At 53.6% G+C, this 17,897-nt stretch overlaps 1 protein-coding gene and 1 long non-coding RNA gene across 11 annotated transcripts in view; one reads left to right on the top strand and one right to left on the bottom strand.

Moving 5' to 3' along the window:
- Positions 1-3,801: 3,801 nt before the first annotated feature.
- The window catches only part of Slc25a25 (solute carrier family 25 member 25), a 35,197-nt gene continuing 21,101 nt past the window's right edge, over positions 3,802-17,897 (bottom strand). For 5 of the 10 annotated variants that reach the window (XM_021723578.3, XM_078048312.1, XM_021723581.3 and 2 more), the window contains 10 exons: positions 10,954-11,080; positions 10,784-10,871; positions 10,177-10,212; positions 9,852-9,963; positions 8,560-8,718; positions 7,030-7,182; positions 6,632-6,739; positions 6,375-6,542; positions 5,811-5,961; positions 3,802-5,723 (listed from right to left, as the gene is read on the bottom strand). In XM_021723578.3, the coding sequence (XP_021579253.1) occupies positions 5,539-5,723; positions 5,811-5,961; positions 6,375-6,542; positions 6,632-6,739; positions 7,030-7,182; positions 8,560-8,718; positions 9,852-9,963; positions 10,177-10,212; positions 10,784-10,871; positions 10,954-11,080 (1,287 nt within the window). In that variant the 3' untranslated portion in view covers positions 3,802-5,538. Of the gene's footprint in view, positions 5,724-5,810; positions 5,962-6,374; positions 6,543-6,631; positions 6,740-7,029; positions 7,183-8,559; positions 8,719-9,851; positions 9,964-10,176; positions 10,213-10,783; positions 10,872-10,953; positions 11,081-11,264; positions 11,289-13,425; positions 13,585-17,897 lie in introns of those variants that run through there. The other 5 variants (XM_005321011.4, XM_005321013.4, XM_021723580.3 and 2 more) reach the window with 4 other exon arrangements.
- On the top strand, positions 13,632-15,545 carry LOC144377372 (uncharacterized). The gene is made up of 2 exons (XR_013438323.1): positions 13,632-14,389; positions 14,716-15,545. It is a non-coding gene; the product is annotated as an uncharacterized LOC144377372 (long non-coding RNA).

The raw sequence follows: 17,897 nt of genomic DNA, 5'->3' as shown, positions 1-17,897 counted from the left end.
ATGCTGGCGGTGAGGTGTGTGAGGGGGATAGCGTGGCCCAAATACATCCACACCCTACTCCCTGCGTCATCCTTTCTGCAGGGAAGGGGCTTGTAATGTGACTAAAATGCCTTCAGAGATGGGGAGATTATCCAGATGGGCCCTGAATATAATCACAAGTGTCCTCAGACAAGGGAGGGGTGGGGGGACTTGATGCAGAAGAGATGGGGTGGCAGAAGCACAGCAGCTGGAGGGGCAGGAACGGGTCAAAAGGAACACAGAAACCTCCAGAAGCAGGAAGGGGCAGGGAACTGGACCCCCACGCCCAGCTCCAGAGCCTCCAGAAGAAACCCAGCCTGTGACCCTTGTGTTTCAGTCGGTGAAACTCACGTGACTTTTTCCAGAACTGTGAGAGACTGCACCTGTCCCTGGGTTTGTAGCAGCTGCCACCGTGAGACACTAACACAAATGCTATAAGCCAGGTGGAGTCAAGAGAATGGGCCAGCGGGGGATGAGGGTTAAGGCTGGGCCAGCTCCCTCTCCCCCTTGGCTGTTCAGAGATGATGGCCCCTCGGGGCCAAGGGCTGCCTGATGCATGATAGCAAATGACCAAGGCACTCCCTCCTTGGCCTCTGCTCTCCTGGCCAGCCTATATCAAGAAGCCAAGAGCAGGAGGCGGTGGTTAACCTGGGGCCGTCGTCTCTCAGTTTACTCCTGCTCTACCTGCAGTGGCCCCCTACCTAGCCCTGGTGACCTCTCCAGCCACCAGCACCTGCCACTCTGGGCTAGTTGGTGTTTGGGGGCAGGGGCCAAGGTCCATTCTGGGCAGCTGGGCCCCAACCCCAGCTCCTCCTCTTCCCACCCTTCCCCTACATTCCAACCCGCTCAGACCAGTGAGGTCTGGATTGTGGGCAGCCAGCAGCCAGCCTCCCTGGAGAGCAGGGCTGGGGCCACAAGCTGGTCTGAAGCTCAGCTTAACTTTGATCCTTCCTATGAAGCTGGACAGCCCTCCCCCCTCAGAGCTGTAAGGAAGGTTCTGTGCCCATCTTGCTAATGAACAAACTGAGGTTTACCATGGAAAGCTAGCCTAGAGGCTCAGGGCACTGAGAACAGCAGAGAATGTGGCCCACAGAGACCCTCAGGCCCAGGAGGAGGGAGCAGCTAAGAGCCCAAGTGATGAAAGGGATAGGAGAGGCCAAATCCTAGGTAAGGTGGGTGTGAAGGCCTTGTGAAGGTGACAGGAGCTCAGACAGGACAAAGGGACAGAGGAAATTAACTTGCTGCAGGGAGGCTGGCCTGAGCAGGCTACGTGCATCAACCACCTGTAGTGTCCCCAGAGTTGGCCTCAGTGCTGAGGAGCCCTGGCCTCTAGCGCAGGGGGTTGAGGATGGATGAGTGGGGGCAGGTGGGAGGCTGGACAGCAGTTTGCCAAGATCCGAGAGCTGGGGCATGACGAAGGCCTATCACCTTGGTATCAGGCACAGGAAGCCAATGTTGGCTGCTGCAGCCATGCCTTGGTGTCCTTGGCTCATGGACACACCCCTCCAGCCTCCCAGGCCAGTCTCTCCTCCATGGATCTGTGTCCTACATTCCCTCTTCTTGAAGGCCACTGATTACTGGATTTAGGGGCCCTCCTAATCCAGAATGAACTCACCCTAAACTGACTGTATCTGCAGTGATCCTGTTTCCAAGTAAGGCTATCTTCTGAGGTTCTGGGGGAGACACAAATTTTAGGGGGACACTATTCATCCATGCCCAGGACCAGTCCCTGAGCTGTGGCTCCCCTCCCCTAGCAGGCCTGCCTGGCCTCTGATGTCCAGGGCCATCAGGACGCTGTGGACAATCACTTAATGAACGCCTCATGGAGCCTCGTGTGTGCCACCTGCTGAAGACAAGCACATTTCTGAGTAGCCCAAGAGAGGTTTTGAGGGGCCTGAAACTTGAAGCACTTTGGAGTCCTTGGGTAAGGCCAATCTCAGTAACTCAGACTGTCACCAAATAAAATAAAAAGGGCCAGATGGAGTCAGTGACAGAGCACACCGAGCACACAGCTCGGGTTCAACCTGTTTTGCAGAAGGTTGAGAAAGGCCATTTAAGAAAACGCTAATTTGAGAAAGGCCATTTTCCCAGCACACCAGGGCCTTGGGGACCGCCCAGGCCGCCTCTGTGCAGGTAAACCCACCTCTGGTCGGGGCGGGCAGATGCCGGAGACCCTGGAAGCCACAAAGGGTACTTTTATATCAGGTGAGAAGGGAGACACTTCTCTCCCATGACCTCTCCCTCCAAGGCAGCCACCACCCTGGAGACAACCCAGGGGCACTCAGGGCCTAGCACTCTTGCTCGGGGGTCTGGATTCTCGGTTCATCTGTAAGGTTCATCCTGTTGTCGCCCGTAGTTTCTGCAATTCATTCCCACGTACTGCCCAGTGGCGTCCCTCAATAGACGCAGACAGAGGTCTTGGGTCTCTCCTCCTGCTGCAGGGCATTTGCGGCTCCCAGTTTCTGGTTGCTATGAATGAACCTGCTGTCAGCCAGACACAGGGTTTTGGGGAAAAGTGGGTACTACTTAGGGGAAAGCTGGGTCACAAGAAAAATGTCTGACTTTACTGGAAACAAAGTTCCCTCAAACGCTTCACACTTGACCTTGCCATCAGCAGAGGCTCTAGTTGCTGCAGATTCTCCATCAACTTGGGTGCTGCGGACTAACTAGTTATTCTACCTGCACACTAACTAGTTATTCTACCTGCACGGACTGCTTCCCCCTCGGTTTTGCTGACAACGAATGGCACTAAGTCCCTTCCTGGCTTTTGGCCACTCACCTTCCTTTGTGAAGTGCCCATTTTTATCTGGGCCATATTTTCCAGTCCGAGTTACAGATGCTCAGTTGGATGAGAAACTGCAGGGTCTCCACAAGCTGGTGGCTTGTCTCCTCATGGAGAGCTGAGTGACATGAACCAAGACTAGGTTGTACAAGGGTCCCTCCAGCACAGCTTGGATTGCAGAGTGGAGGGAAGCCTGGGAGACAAGTTTAGGAACTTTTGCAAAGGCCCAGGTAAGAAATGACACTGCCTCTGACCATGAGCAGCAGTGGACACTGTGAGGTCAGACTCCAGATATATTTGAAGGTATCACTGACAGGATTTGCTGATTGATGGGACTGAAGTCACTGGAGGAAGGGAGTGTGCTTGCTGAGATGAAGACAGGCAGGTTTGGAAGAAGAGCTGGGAAGGAGCCTGCCCTGGACACGAGACGCTCGAGATGACCGTCAGCTGAGGCTGAGTTCATAGCTGGACGGGTGAACCTGGAGCTGGCTCATGTATAAAACGGGGATCACCTGAGCACAGCTACTGAAAGTCATCTCCAGCAAGATGAGTGACAGCGACCAGATGGGTAAGGAGAGGCCTGAGGCTGCTCGGCCCTCCAGGCCCTCCAGCAGCTGAAAGCTGGAAAGAGGGCCTAGCCACCCGGGAGGCTGGTGGTGTCTGGAGGCCACGCTTAGAGGGCACTCCAAGCAGGAGGGAGTGACACCGTCCGAGATGGCTAAGCAGGAGAGCACTGAGGAAGCAGCCCCAGAAGAGGTAACCGAGCACTGGTGCCTCCTCAGAACACCCCAAATCAAAAACCACATTAAAAGGGAGTGTTTCCATGGAGCCAAGAGGGGAAGCAGCCCAGGCCCTGGGTGGGAAATGAAAGGATTCAGTTTCTAACATGTGACCCTCCCTGTAGTGACAGGAACCAGACTGAGTTCTCAGAGGGTCACTGGCTTGGATCAGCATGAAAGGTCGAGGGAGGCAAGGAAATCAAGAAAACCCTGGCTCCGTCAGCAACTTTGAAACAACTTTATTAGAAGGCTGTTTTGAATGACAACTTCCAATTCTTTAATCTGCTTTTTGACAAATTCCAGTTATATCTATATATTTATATATGACAATTTTTGCATTGATCTTTGCATCCTATTTAAATTGTCCTCATCAGGCCATTCTGGGGAATGGAGGTGCAAATGTCAAGTGGGCAGCGGACCAGCATTACCAAGCAAGGGCAGCTGCGGGCTGCGAGGGAGGGGCCCACTTCCGGGCTGGGGTGGGGAAATGGCCACCCGTCCTCCAGCCCTACCCCCTTGTCACAAGCTCACGATGAGCGGCATCTCACTACCCTGTCATTCAAAAAGGATCAAATAAAGAACTCCTCCCTGTCCATGCAAGGTTGGGACTGTCACCCACCCATGGCCGGGATTTTTCCCCTTGCCCCTCCCCCTCCAGGTCTCAGGCCTCCTGGGGACAAGCTGCCGAGCCGCTAAGGGGTGCATTCTCCATGGTCGGGGCTTCTCCCCTCGACTTCCTGTCTCCAGTCCTGAGAGGAACTTCTTTGGACAGACCAGACAGGACGCTGGTGTGGGCCCAGGAAGGGTCACTCTCGAGGCCCTTCCCTTTCTCCCCCACCCCCACCAGGTGGAGATGGAAAGGTACAATCAACCAGGAACATAAATATGAATAAAAAATGAACTTGAAAATGATGAGCTATTAATTAAACAAATCTATAAAAATAGGACATAACTCTGTTCAAATAAATACAAAATAAATAGGCTCCAAGCAGTGTGCTGTGTCGCATCAGTGGAATGTGAGCTGGTCCCACCTCACCCCGCTGGGATGGACACGAATCCCTGGGGGGTCAGCAGACCTCGCGCAGTCCAGCCACCCACTCCCCATCTTCCTTGGGGAGCAAGGAACAGGGCACTGCCCAACCTGCCTCTCCAAGACCCTCCCCAGCAGCACAGGACCAGGGCCTTCCGCCCATCCCTCAGCAGGGCGGATACAGGGCAGAAACTCTGCTCTTGGCAATAAAACATGACCGGGCACTGCCCTTATGCCACAGAGTGGGGACGAGGAGTTCGGTTTTGGTGCCAGTCCTGACAGTCTGGGCCAGCTCAGAGCACAAGACCCAGGCACAGAAGCCAGGGGACTGCAGGTCCAGCACAAGCTCCCCGGTCACGCTGCAGACCAGGCAGCGCGTGCGCACAGGTGCCCTCTGTGAGAGCTCAGAAACCCAAGCGGGACCCCCCACCTTCCCGGGCCACGCCCTGTGCTGACACAGCAGGTCGGAGGTGGGTCTGAGAGGCCGGCAGTCACCTCTCATGGCTGGGAGTGGGCTGGTGGCCCTACTCCTACCACGGCAAATCAGGGGGAGGGACGCAAAACAGGCACAGGAACACTCAGTGGGCCAGCGGCAGGGCCGGGCTGTGGGGACGAGATGGAAGAGCAAAGCTATCCCCAAGCTCGCTATGCGGCAGGCGCTGCAGGAAACGTCCTGTGCCTCGGCGCATGGGCCCAAGTCCTGCTGACCCCTGGACCCTGAGGAAACCCAGGGACCCTCCCTGGAACGGTCACGAGGGTCTGCAAGTCAGCAGGACAAGCCGAGGCCTGCCAGTCTCCCCGCCCTCCCTGTGCGCTGCCAGGTTTCACAGCTTAGCTTAAGTCAGCTTAGTGTTGTCGGCACATTCACAGAATGAGATGGCTGGACACCCTGGCTGCAGCCAGGGTCAGCGAGTCCACCTGCCCTCGGGTCACCGTGACTGCACCCCCAGAGTGATCTTAAGGTTCTCGTACACCACGTAGCTGATGCTCACGGCTGGAATCACCTTCATGAAGTTGGGGGCTAGTCCCCGATACAGCCCAAAGGCCCCTTCGGTCCTCAGGATCTGTCTGAAAAGGCTGCTCATGGTCACCTCGGGAGCGCCCTCGATGGAGGCTGCAGAGAGAGGCCAACAGTCAGCTGTCTTCTGTTGGCCCTCCCAACCTGCCTGGGAGACGGGGACTGGTCTGGGACTGGGCTTACCTTGTGCCTGCATCCGAGTCCTGACCAGGGCCAGTGGGTAGCTGGCCAGCTGGCCACAGGTGCTGGATATGGTGCCGCAGGCCAGGAGCACGAACACACCGGGGTCTGCGCTGTTCACCGCGTAGCGCTGCAGCCAGGCGTTCTTGAGCGTCTGTGGAGGGAGGAACGGGTTGAGCCCGGAAACAGCTGGCGTGGAGTTGACCGTGGGGCAGTCACTGGACCCACGCCGAGATGTTCCTATCACGCAGGATCCACAAGGCTGTGTGGCCTGGGCCTGGCCAAGTTCCTGGCCAGCCTGACCCTTCTTTCACTATGGATTCTGGCTGGGACAAAGCAGGGACGAGGCAGAGGGAGACCCTTCCCCACACAGCCCCCGCTGCAGTGTCCTCAGCTTGTGAGCCGCTGAGGCACAGCCGCTGGCAGGGTGACAGGAGTAAAGAGGTGAGACTGCCTCCTGTCCTAACCGCCCTGGGGTCCACCAGGGAGACAGCAGGGGAGGGCATGTCGGAGGCAGGGGTGGAACCTTTTGCCTGCTCCTGGGACAGGAGCCCTCTAGGGCCTCACCTCATAGACGGCTAGGTCGATGCCCGCATAGGGGATGATCCCCAGCATGTTGGGGACGTAGCCTTTGTAGAAGGCAGCCACCCCCTCTCTGGCCAGGATCCTCCTGGCGCAGTCCAGCATGCCCGAGTACTGGCCTGTCTTCCTCAGGGCCATCCGGGTCTTTAGAACCTGCAACAGGAGTGGTGGGGCATGAGCACGACCCTCCTGTCCCCCCATCATGTGCACTATGACACACCCCCGTCCAGGCGTCCTCTTACCTCCATAGGGTAGATGCTGCTCTGGGCAATGGCCCCTGCCAAGGAACCCGCCACAAGCCTCTCATGGATTCTTAGCGTTTCCTGGTCACTACCAACAAGACGCTTGATCTAGAATAGGGAGAAAACAAACCAATGTACCCAGAGAGCACAGCTCCTGCTGCTCCCCCAGCCCTTCCGCACAGAGTTGTTCAGATGTGCCTGAGACTGGTGGCCCTGACCCATATTTTAAGGTGCCTAGAAATGGAAGAAACTGGCCCAAAGGGAACTGGCAGCAGAGCCAGGCCCAGATCTCCTGCCACCCCTTGCTGGGCCCTGGGTATAATGACTGGCTCCAGATTCAGGGATCACAGACTAGGTAACCTAGTCCCTATGCAGATGCTCGCCGACCGGGTCCTTACCTGCTCGTAAGCCATGAATTTGATGGCCGACTCAGGGGCAATTTTGAGGACATTGATGCCATTGCCCCGCCAGAGTGACTTGGCCCCTCCCTCTCGAATCATCTGCGTGAATCCACCCACGATGCACATGTTGTTGCTGCGGGAGGCGTGCACCTGAGGGGGACAAGTAATGAGTGGGACTGGGTGGAGCAGGGGCTGCCTGTCTACCGGGGGGAGCCTCTTCCCTACTGGGAATCTGAAGAGCAGCTTGGTACCATGAGACTCAAGTGTGACTAATTCTGGTTTAGACTCAGCTAAAGTTTACACCCTCACAAGGACTATTTTTTTCTTTTTGTGCAGTACTGACGATGGCACCAGAGCCGGGTGCGTGCCAGGCAAGAGCTCTACCACTGAGCCGTGGTCTGCCCACGAGGAATACTTTTTAAAAATTAAAATCAAACAACAAAACCCCATCGAGCTTTTGTTCATGGAAAATGTTCAAACATATATATCTCAAAGTAGAGAAAATCCCACGACGTGCCTCCATCGAGCACACTCAGCTCACACTAGGCCCCTCTACTCCCCTCTCATTGACACCAGGTCCTCTACTCCCCCCCTCTCAGTCACACTGAACCCCTCTACTCCCCTGAGTCACTCACAGGGGGCCCCTCTACTCTCCTTGCTCACCCCGGGGCTGGCTCCAGATTCAGGGATCATAGACTAGGTCCCTCCCACGCACCACGCCCTCTCACCCAAGGGCTGCTCTAATCTCTAGACATTCCTGGAAATTCTGTTAAACCTGTGAGGCAATTGTTCAAGCCCTATATTTTCACTGAGGTCCTGGGAGGTGAAGTGCACATCAAGGGCACAGGGCTGGGAGGGAGGGGTTGGAATGTGAGCCCAGGGCTAGCACTTCTTTTCCTGGACCACTCTAGTCCCCAGAGTTTTGGAGGTCGAGGGAGATCTCAGTTAGCCATAACGCTCACAGGGGGACCAGGGGGCCAAGGGGCGGGGAAGGTGCCCTTTCTGAGAGGGCTCCAGGCATGAAAAGTGCCAGATGCAAGCCAGTGGACAGAGGGTGATCAGCTGCTGTTCAGAGAGACATCAAAGTCCACCAGAGTGTCCCCATTTCACAATTCTTCCCTTGACATCAGTGAGCTTATCTCTGCCCTGTGGACGTGGAGCTGCACACCCAGCCAAGGTAAGGTGCTGCTTCCAACTGGCACCTGGGTCAGGTGAGGATCTGCTTGCCCCCCACCCCCCCATGGATGAGCTGAAGGGAATCAGCTCCTGCCACACCAGGTGTCACTAGCCTCATTGGTCCCCTTAAGCTGCTGTAAGGTGATGCCTGGCTTAAGGGCCTGAGATAAAATTAGATCGGCTATACACGAAATGTCACCTAGGCCGGGATCTGCTGGGACTTGGTCTAAGAAGTAATTCCAATCTGACTTACTACTGAGCCACAGCAGGGATCCAGCCAAGGAAAGGAGAAACTAACCAACCCATAAACCCCAGGGTGAAGAATCAGGTGTGGGCCACTCTCCTGCTCACCTGCATGAGCACCTTCAGTCTGTCCAGCGGGGCCGTGCAGGTTCTGGAAACGGCCCCTGCCCCACCTCCTGCCACCAGGTGTCTCCACCACATCCCTGTCTGCCTCTCCTCCACAGTGAACTCGTCAGGTACCGTCAGATTCTCACCCACATCAAAGATCTGTGAGAAAGACCAGCAGAGTTCATCAGCTTGGCTCAAGACACAGTCATCGCCCACCATCCCGAGTGGCGATGGCGCAGGGGACCACGTGAACCATGAGAACATGGCGAATCTGGGTAGGAGGCACACTGGGGCTCTTCCCTGTCACTCTGTGAACTTGGCAAAGGTCTCCGCTTGCCCATGGCTCCCAGGTAGACAACTGAGGCGAGCACAGCTGGACAGGACCAGTTACACAACCTTTGGACAGCACTTCTCAACCGCTAAAAGGGACTTCTGTGGGGATCCTAGGCTGACAGGGCTGAAAGATCACATCAGGGGTAAAAATCCTTCTGAACCCTGATGTGTAACTAGATCACGCTGGCAGAACATTGTGTAAGGCCTCAGCAAACAGGCTGTGGACTGTACTCTGGGTAGCACTTGGGCTGGTTTGAGCCAGTCCTGCCCTGACCCAGGCTGCAGCCCGAGATAGGAGACAGCTGCGCTGAAGCTGAACTCGGGAGCCGGACTCACTTTCATCCAGCAAGCCCTGGCCTGGCCCGTGGTCCAGGGTGGACAGGACCACACTCTAGGCAGGACTGGCTGGAGGGACAAAGCAAGTGGTAAGGGGTCTGGTCCTGGGCAGGGGGGTCAGCACAGATCCATATCTACTTGGGACCACACTGACGGGTACAGGGCCATGTGCCAGCTGCTGTGGGGACATGCTCATTTTGCTACAGAGAAGCCACACCAAAGAATAGGGAAGCAGGGTGCACGCAAAAGCAGTCTATGTCCTCCACAGCGTCACTCCCCCCCACCCCAGGATGATCACATGGCTTTGGGAGAGGAAGGGGCATCAAGAAAGGAATGTCTGAAATGCACCTTGATGCCACAGGTGGCATTTGGGGACAGAGGGGACTCCCAGCTAAGGTAACTGTACCTGGGGGACAACTGAGTTGTTTGGGTTGCTGGTGTGTGAGAAACCAGGAGGGGGCGGGTATGGCTGGCTCTACTGGGCTGACAGTGGAGGGGACAGTACCACTGCTGAAGAGGGGGCATAGGGGAGCCCGCTCCAGCCCTGGGGACGAAAGACAGCTGGTGCTTGGCAGAGGACCTGTGGGGACAGCAGAGGAAGTCCCCTGGTGGGAGGGCCTCACCGTGGAGTGCTTCCAGTACAGGATGATCTCGGGAATGTTCTCCACAGGATGCAGCAGGTGGTAGTCCCTCCACTCGTTCCAGTCGATGGTCATTGTGCCGTTCTTGTCCATGCTGCGAGACAGAAGTCACCCCTGTGTGATCACGCCCCATCTGCCAGCGCATATCTACCTCCAGGCACGCTGAGGCAGGAGCAGAGGGTTCCTCATGTCCTTGAGAAAGGGCTGAGGAGCTCCACGGCCCACCGTGCCTGGCCCACAGCACCCCGCACCCATCAGGCACGGAAGCTAAGGAAGGAGGCGGTCATGGGGCAACATGGATACTTACTAGGTGACAGGGCCCCAGAAATGGCCCGTGCGTATTCTGACAGACAGACAAAGGAGGAAGCAGAGGAGAGAGGAGAAACACACATATAAGTGCTCTGAGCAGCCGTCAGTGCGGCAAGCACACACCCACAGCGCGACGGCCAGCACGACGCAGCATGAGCCCCCCAGCGACAGGTCCCAGGAGCACGAGGAACGAGGGCTGCTCCTGTGGCCCAGCTTTCAGCCTCAGGAGTTGGGAAAGACAGCCAGGAGAAGTGAGGTCCCGGGCTACATCCTCTGGCTTCCCAGAGCCTCTGCCCGTCAGGGAGCTCTTTCGGAGCAGCCTGAAGAGAAGTCTCCCCAGGTCAAGGCCACTCAAGCCCCATCTCCTCCAGCGCGGGCAGAGAACATGTTCAAGGGACGCCTTTCACAACTTGAAATTCCCCCCAACTAGTCTTTGCGCTTCATGGGTCACGATGAATGGGGGAAATTCCAGGTGATCCGTGATTCTCAAAGGGGAGCTGCCTGGGCGGGCTACTCAGCCATCCTCTGCAACCGCAAGCCAAGCTCTCTGGACAGTGCACAGCCCCGCGGCTGCCTAAGCCAACCAGAGGCTGCCGGGCACTCACCTCTTGAGAATCTTTTCTGCCTGTTGCTCAGAGATCTTGACTCCCAGGTCCCTCAGGGACTGCATGATCTCCTGTGCATCGATTCGTCCTGTAATGACAAGGGCCATGGGCACAGGCTGGCCAGGTGGTGGGTCAGGGCTGGCCAGCTGGGATTTGCAAGTCAAGCTCACCATCATTTTTTTTGTCCAAACTTTTGAACACCAGCCTCAGTTTCTTCTCATGGTCTTGAAGGTAATGGACAAACTCTTCAAAGTCCAGCTGCCCATCCAGGTCTTTGTCACCAGCTTGCACAATTTTCTAGAAGATAAAAGTAAGATTTTTTATTTTAGCTCATGCTCCAGCCTTTCCTTGGCTCATGGGGCCCTTCCCCAGGAAGTGATTCCACTCATCTAAACCAACGTGACCCCTGAGACCCAAGATGCCTTTGTCTACCTCCACAGCCACCACAGCAATTTCCTCCTACGTCGGAGCCACCACTTACTTAGATCCTAGGGGCTCATCTTGTTTGCCTGATGAGCAAAGAGTCCCCAGGAGGAATCCTTCAGATAGAGGCCAACGGGCCAGCCTGGGGTCTGTTCCTCCCAAGAATTCTTGAGACAAGCCTGTCACACAGCCTGGGTCAGCTGCTTGGCTCCCCTACAGCTTGGCCCCTAGTACCAGGCCTCAGCCCTGAGTTCCCTGCCAACAGGTGGCTGGCTCTGGAATCCAAATTCCCTCAGGAACTCTGAGGCTTTGCTCTTTTTACCTGCCCCTCCCTCTCCACCAGTGGCACTGGCCCAAGAACAATTTGGTGGCCAGGGTGAAGGTACGGAGCAATGCCCGCTCGGCAGAAACACTGCCAGGGACACTCTGGAGGTGGCAGAAGACACAGGAACCAAGCAAGGGTGAATATTCTTGGGCATGGACTCTTGATGGCACTGCCAGTCACTGGTTTCAGGGATATCAGATGATATAACCAACCCCCGCTCTCCTAACCAGGCACTGAAAACCAGACTAGCTCTAATAATTGTTTAGGGGCCTGGGAGGCCTTTAAGAGACCTTGTTCCTTAGCTGTGAGGTTCCAAGACTCCGCACCTGTCTCTGTGCTGGATGTTCAGCAACTGGAATTTCTCCACAAAAAAAGCAATCCTCTCCTGGAGCTTCCCGCTGCCACTAAATTGCTAAATGCTACTGAAGCCTCTCCAACAGCTCTCGGAGGCAGGGTCTATCATTCCCCCATGTTACAGAGCAGGAGTTCAGAGAAGCAAAGCATTTACTTGAAGTCACACAGCCAGGGACATGATGGGCAGATTCAAGCTGGGCCTGTTGTGCTTCTGAGCCACCTCCCTACAGGTTAATGTCAAGAAGGTGGAGGCAAACTTGAGTCACTGCAATTCAGCAACACCCAGAATGTAGAACTAATAATCTCCTGAGAAGAGTTATGTTTCCCTGTGTCCCTGATTCTCCCAAAGAGAAATCCATTCATTCTCCATAAATCAACACAGGTCTCAAGTCTTTTGAGTCTGCTGGGGTCTAGGAATCGGTGGACCACTGGTTAGCCTGTGCTCGCACAGAGTGCCATCATGGTCTCCCTCTCAGATATCCTGAGCCCCTGATGGGTGTGAGGCCTGGGCACACACCCTGTGACCTGACGTGATGGCTAGAGCAGTACATGCAGCACAGCTGGAAAGCAGGACAGCCGTAGGTGGGTACTTCCTCTGCCATCTGGGGTTACGTTCGCTCCTGCTGACTTTGGGCTCTCACACAAGAGTGACAGAAACTCTGCATGGGGCTCCAATTTCCAGCAGGAATGGGCCTATAGCCTACATGCCATTTAAGGAGGAGCTGAACATTATGCACAGAACCTGGTCCCCAAGCTGCCTGCTACCAGAATGACCCATGCACTTCATGGGGCTGGGTGGCCTGGGATACAGACAACTCAAAACTGTGCTCACTGTAGCCAATTTAAAAACATTCTCAAAGAGCTTGCTTCTGCCTCAAAACACTGGCCTACCTTGTCTCCTTCCTAGGACATGCACCTCCTCATGCCACCAGAAGCACTGAGGGACAGCATGAGATCCGATAAAGCCCAGGAGGCAAGCGACCCCCTAGACCCTGTAGCTTAGACTCAGGCTCTCTCAGCTGCTGCCCTGCTCCTCCGGGACATCGGAGATTCTAGAAGGCACGAAAGCTCCCTCCCCACCCCTCTGTACCCAGGGCACAGTGCTGCCAGCTCCAGCCTCACAGGGGCACAATCAGCTCTTCTCTGTGGCAAAGTCCCCAAGTTATGAGCCTCTAGGCCTCTAGAGAAGCCTCTAGGCCTCTCCCCTCACATCCTTCCTGGCCTCCACCCCCAGTCCAGAGAAGCAGCCCACAGCAGCTGGCCAGCATCAGCTTTTCCCCAGCTCTGTACCTCTCAGGAAGCTCCAGCTTAGCCAAAGGGACTCTCCCCCAAGATTCTCACAAGGGCCTCCCTAGAATTCCAGACTTCCTTGGAAGTCAAGAGAAAACCAGCCACTCCAGCCACAGCCACAAGACATCACACCTCCCACATTTCAGACATTCTTTCTGGAAGGCAAGGCGGGTGCAGTTCAGCCCACCAGCCCACTCTGGTGTCAAGGCCACTCTCCCATTCACTCAACAAAGGCCACCGCCACACAGACCTGCTTCCACTGGCGGTAGGTGGAGAACTCCTGAGAAGGAATAAAGACGCTGAGTTTGAAGATGGACTTCAGCTCAGCAGGAAGCCCCTTGGACTCAAAGTACTGGAACTCAGTCTGGGCCTCCCCGATGAGTGGCACATACAGGCACAGGCAGAGCATGCTGGCGGATGGTGCTCAGCTGCCCCTGGAGCAAGTGCTGGCAGCGTCCAGAATGGGGAATGCCGCATCCCGGGAAACTCACACACAAGATATGCCGGTGCTCGGCTGACATTGGCTGCTCAAGCCCTGCCCTTTTACTTAATTGAAAAAAATCCACCCACTCCAAGTCTAGCCAACAGCCAATGAGCACAGGCCCGTGACAGTGGCATCAGGTTGCTTAAGCACAGAGGAGCAAAGATCAGGACTGACGTCACCGTTTCCTGTATTAACCCCTGGAAAGGAGGACCCTCCCCAAACAAACCTTCACCCCCAGCTGCAAATCCTTCCCAAGAACAAATAGGCTACAGTCTTCGCGCAAGGTCCCCAAATGCGTCACTCTATGCAACATGTCCCTTCCCCTAGTAAATCATTCCCATCAAAAATCAGTGCAGGTAGAGACAGAATCAATACCTGCAGGGGCCACTGTAGCTACAGGATAGGAGACTGACAGCCAGGTCCCCCGCCACACTGGATACAGACCCTCCTTGAGCCCGCTCATACCACAGGGCAGGGGTGGGGCTGCCTGACTGGCCAAGCCCTGGCCTTGGGTTCTGGCTGACTTCTGCTCAGAGGGCCACCGGCACCCAGAGCCTGAACACTTTCCGGCCATCTGCAACATAAGCACTTAGGAACCAACCCGTAAGCCTACAGGCTTTTCCAGAGGTGCCAGGAACACCAAGGTGCTGACATGATGGGAACAGGAAAGGAGAACACTGCAGAGTCCAGAGGTCCTGCTGAGTGACTTCCCAGGAATATCATATCCAAGGTACTACAGGACGCACAGTCTCCAATGCTCATGTCCACTCAGAACTCCAGCAAGCTTGGTATGGTGGTAGCTTTCAGGCCCAGAACTTTGCTATTCAATATGCAGACCTTCTAAAACTCAGTTCCTTAGTGGTATGTCCATACTACAAGTGCTGGATCGCCAATGTGGTCACAGGGCATTTCCATTATCAAAGAAACTTACACCAGGCTACCCAGATTTAGAAAGACGCTTTCAGAAAGAGAAACATCTCAGGTCCCGGAAAGACCAGGTATAGAGGATGATCTCCCAGGCCAGCCTACCCTCTCCACTCTGTTCTCTCCCCGCAGATCCTGCTGCGGAGGAAGAGACCACGTCACCAGGATGAGAACGAGACTGGCCCCACCCTCGATCCTTCTACAGTGTACCACTTCCTAATATAGTCTGCATCTTCGCACGACAGGAATGGATAAAAATGGATAGCTATCATTTGAGGATCAGCAAAACTAAAAGGACTTCCCAACTCACTGCGAAACTTTGTTAAGAACCTGGAAGAAGGGCTGGGGACATGGCTCAGTGCAGAGCACCTGCCTAACATGTGGCAGGCCCTGGGTTCCAACTCTAGCACCACCAAAACCCAAACCAAAAGAACCTCTGGAGAGGATTCTGGAATAAGATGCTGATCTTCTGCAGAACCCTGTGAAGCAGATTATAACAAAGAAAAGGACGTCCTCCTAAGACAGGCCTGACGACTGGCCTATAAAAGCAGGCCACAGACTGCACCAGGACCAATCTGATTATCCAGACAGATTCCTGTACAACCTGCACTAACGCCATGACACTCAGGTGGCCCTTCAGCTGCTCAGGGCAGAATGTTCTGCTCTGGAGCTATTTGAACACACATCTTATCTCTTCAGCTGGAGTCCTTGGAGGCAGAAGGTCTCTCTGCTGGCACTGCCTGTGCCTGGATCCCAGGAGGGGCTTCACTGGCGGCTCCTGAACGGAGGGAGCATGCTCTGAGGCCCCAGGAAACACACACAGAGCCACTCACCTCACAGACCTGTTTTTCTGGGCATCTGCAAATAGAGCTGTCAGGGCATTTTTTTCCAACTGAACAACACCAGGTATTATTTATTTCAAAGGAAGCTCACATTTATAAATAAATAAAATGGGATCTTAATATGCTAGTCTTCCTTTGTTAAATTATTTATGGTCACATCTGAGTGAAGATAAGTTACACAGACCTATTGAAGTATCTCATTTTAGTGAAGACTATGTATTCCAATATAAAAGAAAAATGACTAGGGCTGGGGTTGTGGCTCAGAGGTAGAGCACTCGCCTAACATGTGTGAGGTACCACATAAAAATAAATGTTAAAAAAAAAAGAAATTATTAGGGCTGGGAATATGGCGCAGTGGTAGAATGCTTGCCTAGCATGCACAAGGTACAGGTTGCTACCAAGAAAAAAAAAAGAAAAAGAAAATATTTACTCAATTGATTGAATAATTAAGTTAAACTAGATATATTTGTTTCCTAATAAAGTTTATTTTTCAAATAATTTTAGTAAGCAGAACTGTGCCATTGGGGTTTATGATGTACAAAATGAATCTGAGGGGCTGGGGATGTGGCTCAAGAGGTAGCGCGCTCGCCTGGCATGCGTGCGGCCCGGGTTCGATCCTCAGCACCACATACAAACAAAGATGTTGTGTCCGCCGAGAACTAAGAAAAAATAAATAAATGTTAAAAAATTCTCTCTCTCTCTGTCCCCCCCCACTCTCTCTTTAAAAAAAAAAAAAAAATGAATCTGAGGGGCTGGGGTTGTGGCTCAAGCGGTGGCGCGCTCGCCTGGCATGCGTGCGGCCCGGGTTCGATCCTCAGCACCACATACAAACAAAGATGTTGTGTCCGCCAAGAACTAAAAAATAAATATTAAAAATTCTCTCTCTCTCTCTCTCTCTTAAAAAAAAAAAAACTAAAAAAAAAAAAAAAGTTAAAAATTCTCTCTCTCTCTCTAAAAAAAAAAAAAAAAAAAAATGAACCTGAGAAGAGATCTGAAAACTATACTAAATAAAAGAAGAGCCTGTGATTTATATTGTAAGGCAATTATTAAAGTAAATCAAATTAGAACAACTGTTTTCTAGAAAAGAAGGAAAGATGGTGCCGTGGATACACCTGTAATTCCAGGGATTTGGGAGGCTCAGGCAGGAGAATCCCAAATTTGAAGCCAGCACACGCAACATGGTAAGACCCTGTCTCAATAAAAAGGCAGGCGGGAAGTGGAGGCTGGAGATTTAACTGAATGGTAAAGCACCCCCGGGGTTCAATCTTCAGTACCTCCCCCAAAAAAGAATCTCCATTATAACAAAGTTTGTTACTCTTCACAAACTTATGGTTTAACAGTTTCAGGAAACCAGGAAAAAGTTTCTAAAATGTTCTGCATGTACCCCTCAATATGTCATTTTACAAGGCTAACATCAATTCTATTCCAACAAGAGTTTTCATTTTGCTATGCTGGGCTTGCACCCAGGGCCTCAAGTATGTGAGGCAAGGGCTCTACCCTCCTGCCCCCTATCCTGGCTTATTTACTTAAATTCCATCCTACTGAATTTCACAGGTAATTCAGAAATCCATCTGCACACAAAAGCTGGGGATTCTTCCCAAATGAGCCAATGTCTAACTGCCCAGTGTCCAAGGCAATAGCTCTACCACCGGATTTGCAAACTGTGAAGCCCAGAGGGGTTCTGAGGCCATCCCCTTAGTCTCTGGGGTAGAGCAAACAGGCCTGGAAAGATGACCTGATTTGTTCAAGCCTGTTGGTGGCAGGGCTGAGGCTGGCAGACAGGGCCAGGCTCCTGTTACAACATCCACTTAAAAGCATCCAAAACCGATACTGCCAAAAGAAGATTTCAGAGTTCAATTACCAGATACTGGGAGCTCAGGTAAGCAACACCTCATACTGGAAGGTGGCAGGTTATGGAAAAGGTAGAACCTGAGCAAGTCTAGCCTTAGCTAGAAACAAGGAGAAACATCTGTCTTAGCTCTGGATGCATGTGAGAGGAGTACAATGAGCAAGCTGGATGCATGTGAGAGCAGTACAAATAAGCAGGAACAGCAGGCTGAGTCCCCTCCTTCCACTGCACCTGGCTCATGGCAGCTAAGAGCGCTGCACTGCAGATAATTCTTGTCTGCTCCCTTATTCTAATTTTGTGACCCAGATCTATTTGTTTCCTCCCATAAGATGTCCATTCTTTTTTTTTTTTTTTAAAGAGAGTGAGAGAGGAGAGAGAGCGAGAGAGAAAGAGAGAATTTTTAACATTCATTTTTTTAGTTCTCGGCGGACACAACATCTTTGTTGGTATGTGGTGCTGAGGATCGAACCCGGGCCGCACGCATGCCAGGCGAGCGCCAGGCGAGCGCGCCACCGCTTGAGCCACATCCCCAGCCCCAAGATGTCCATTCTTATGCCTAGGATTTTGGGGCAAAGACAGCAATGCTAGGTCCCTTAGAATTTGGTGGCACCTGAATTCATTTA

Source organism: Ictidomys tridecemlineatus, chromosome 4, assembly GCF_052094955.1.
Source record: "Ictidomys tridecemlineatus isolate mIctTri1 chromosome 4, mIctTri1.hap1, whole genome shotgun sequence".
In the NCBI taxonomy this organism is placed as follows: domain Eukaryota; kingdom Metazoa; phylum Chordata; class Mammalia; order Rodentia; family Sciuridae; genus Ictidomys; species Ictidomys tridecemlineatus.
Note: the sequence above shows the minus strand (reverse complement) of the source record. Positions and strands in the feature narration are given on the sequence as shown.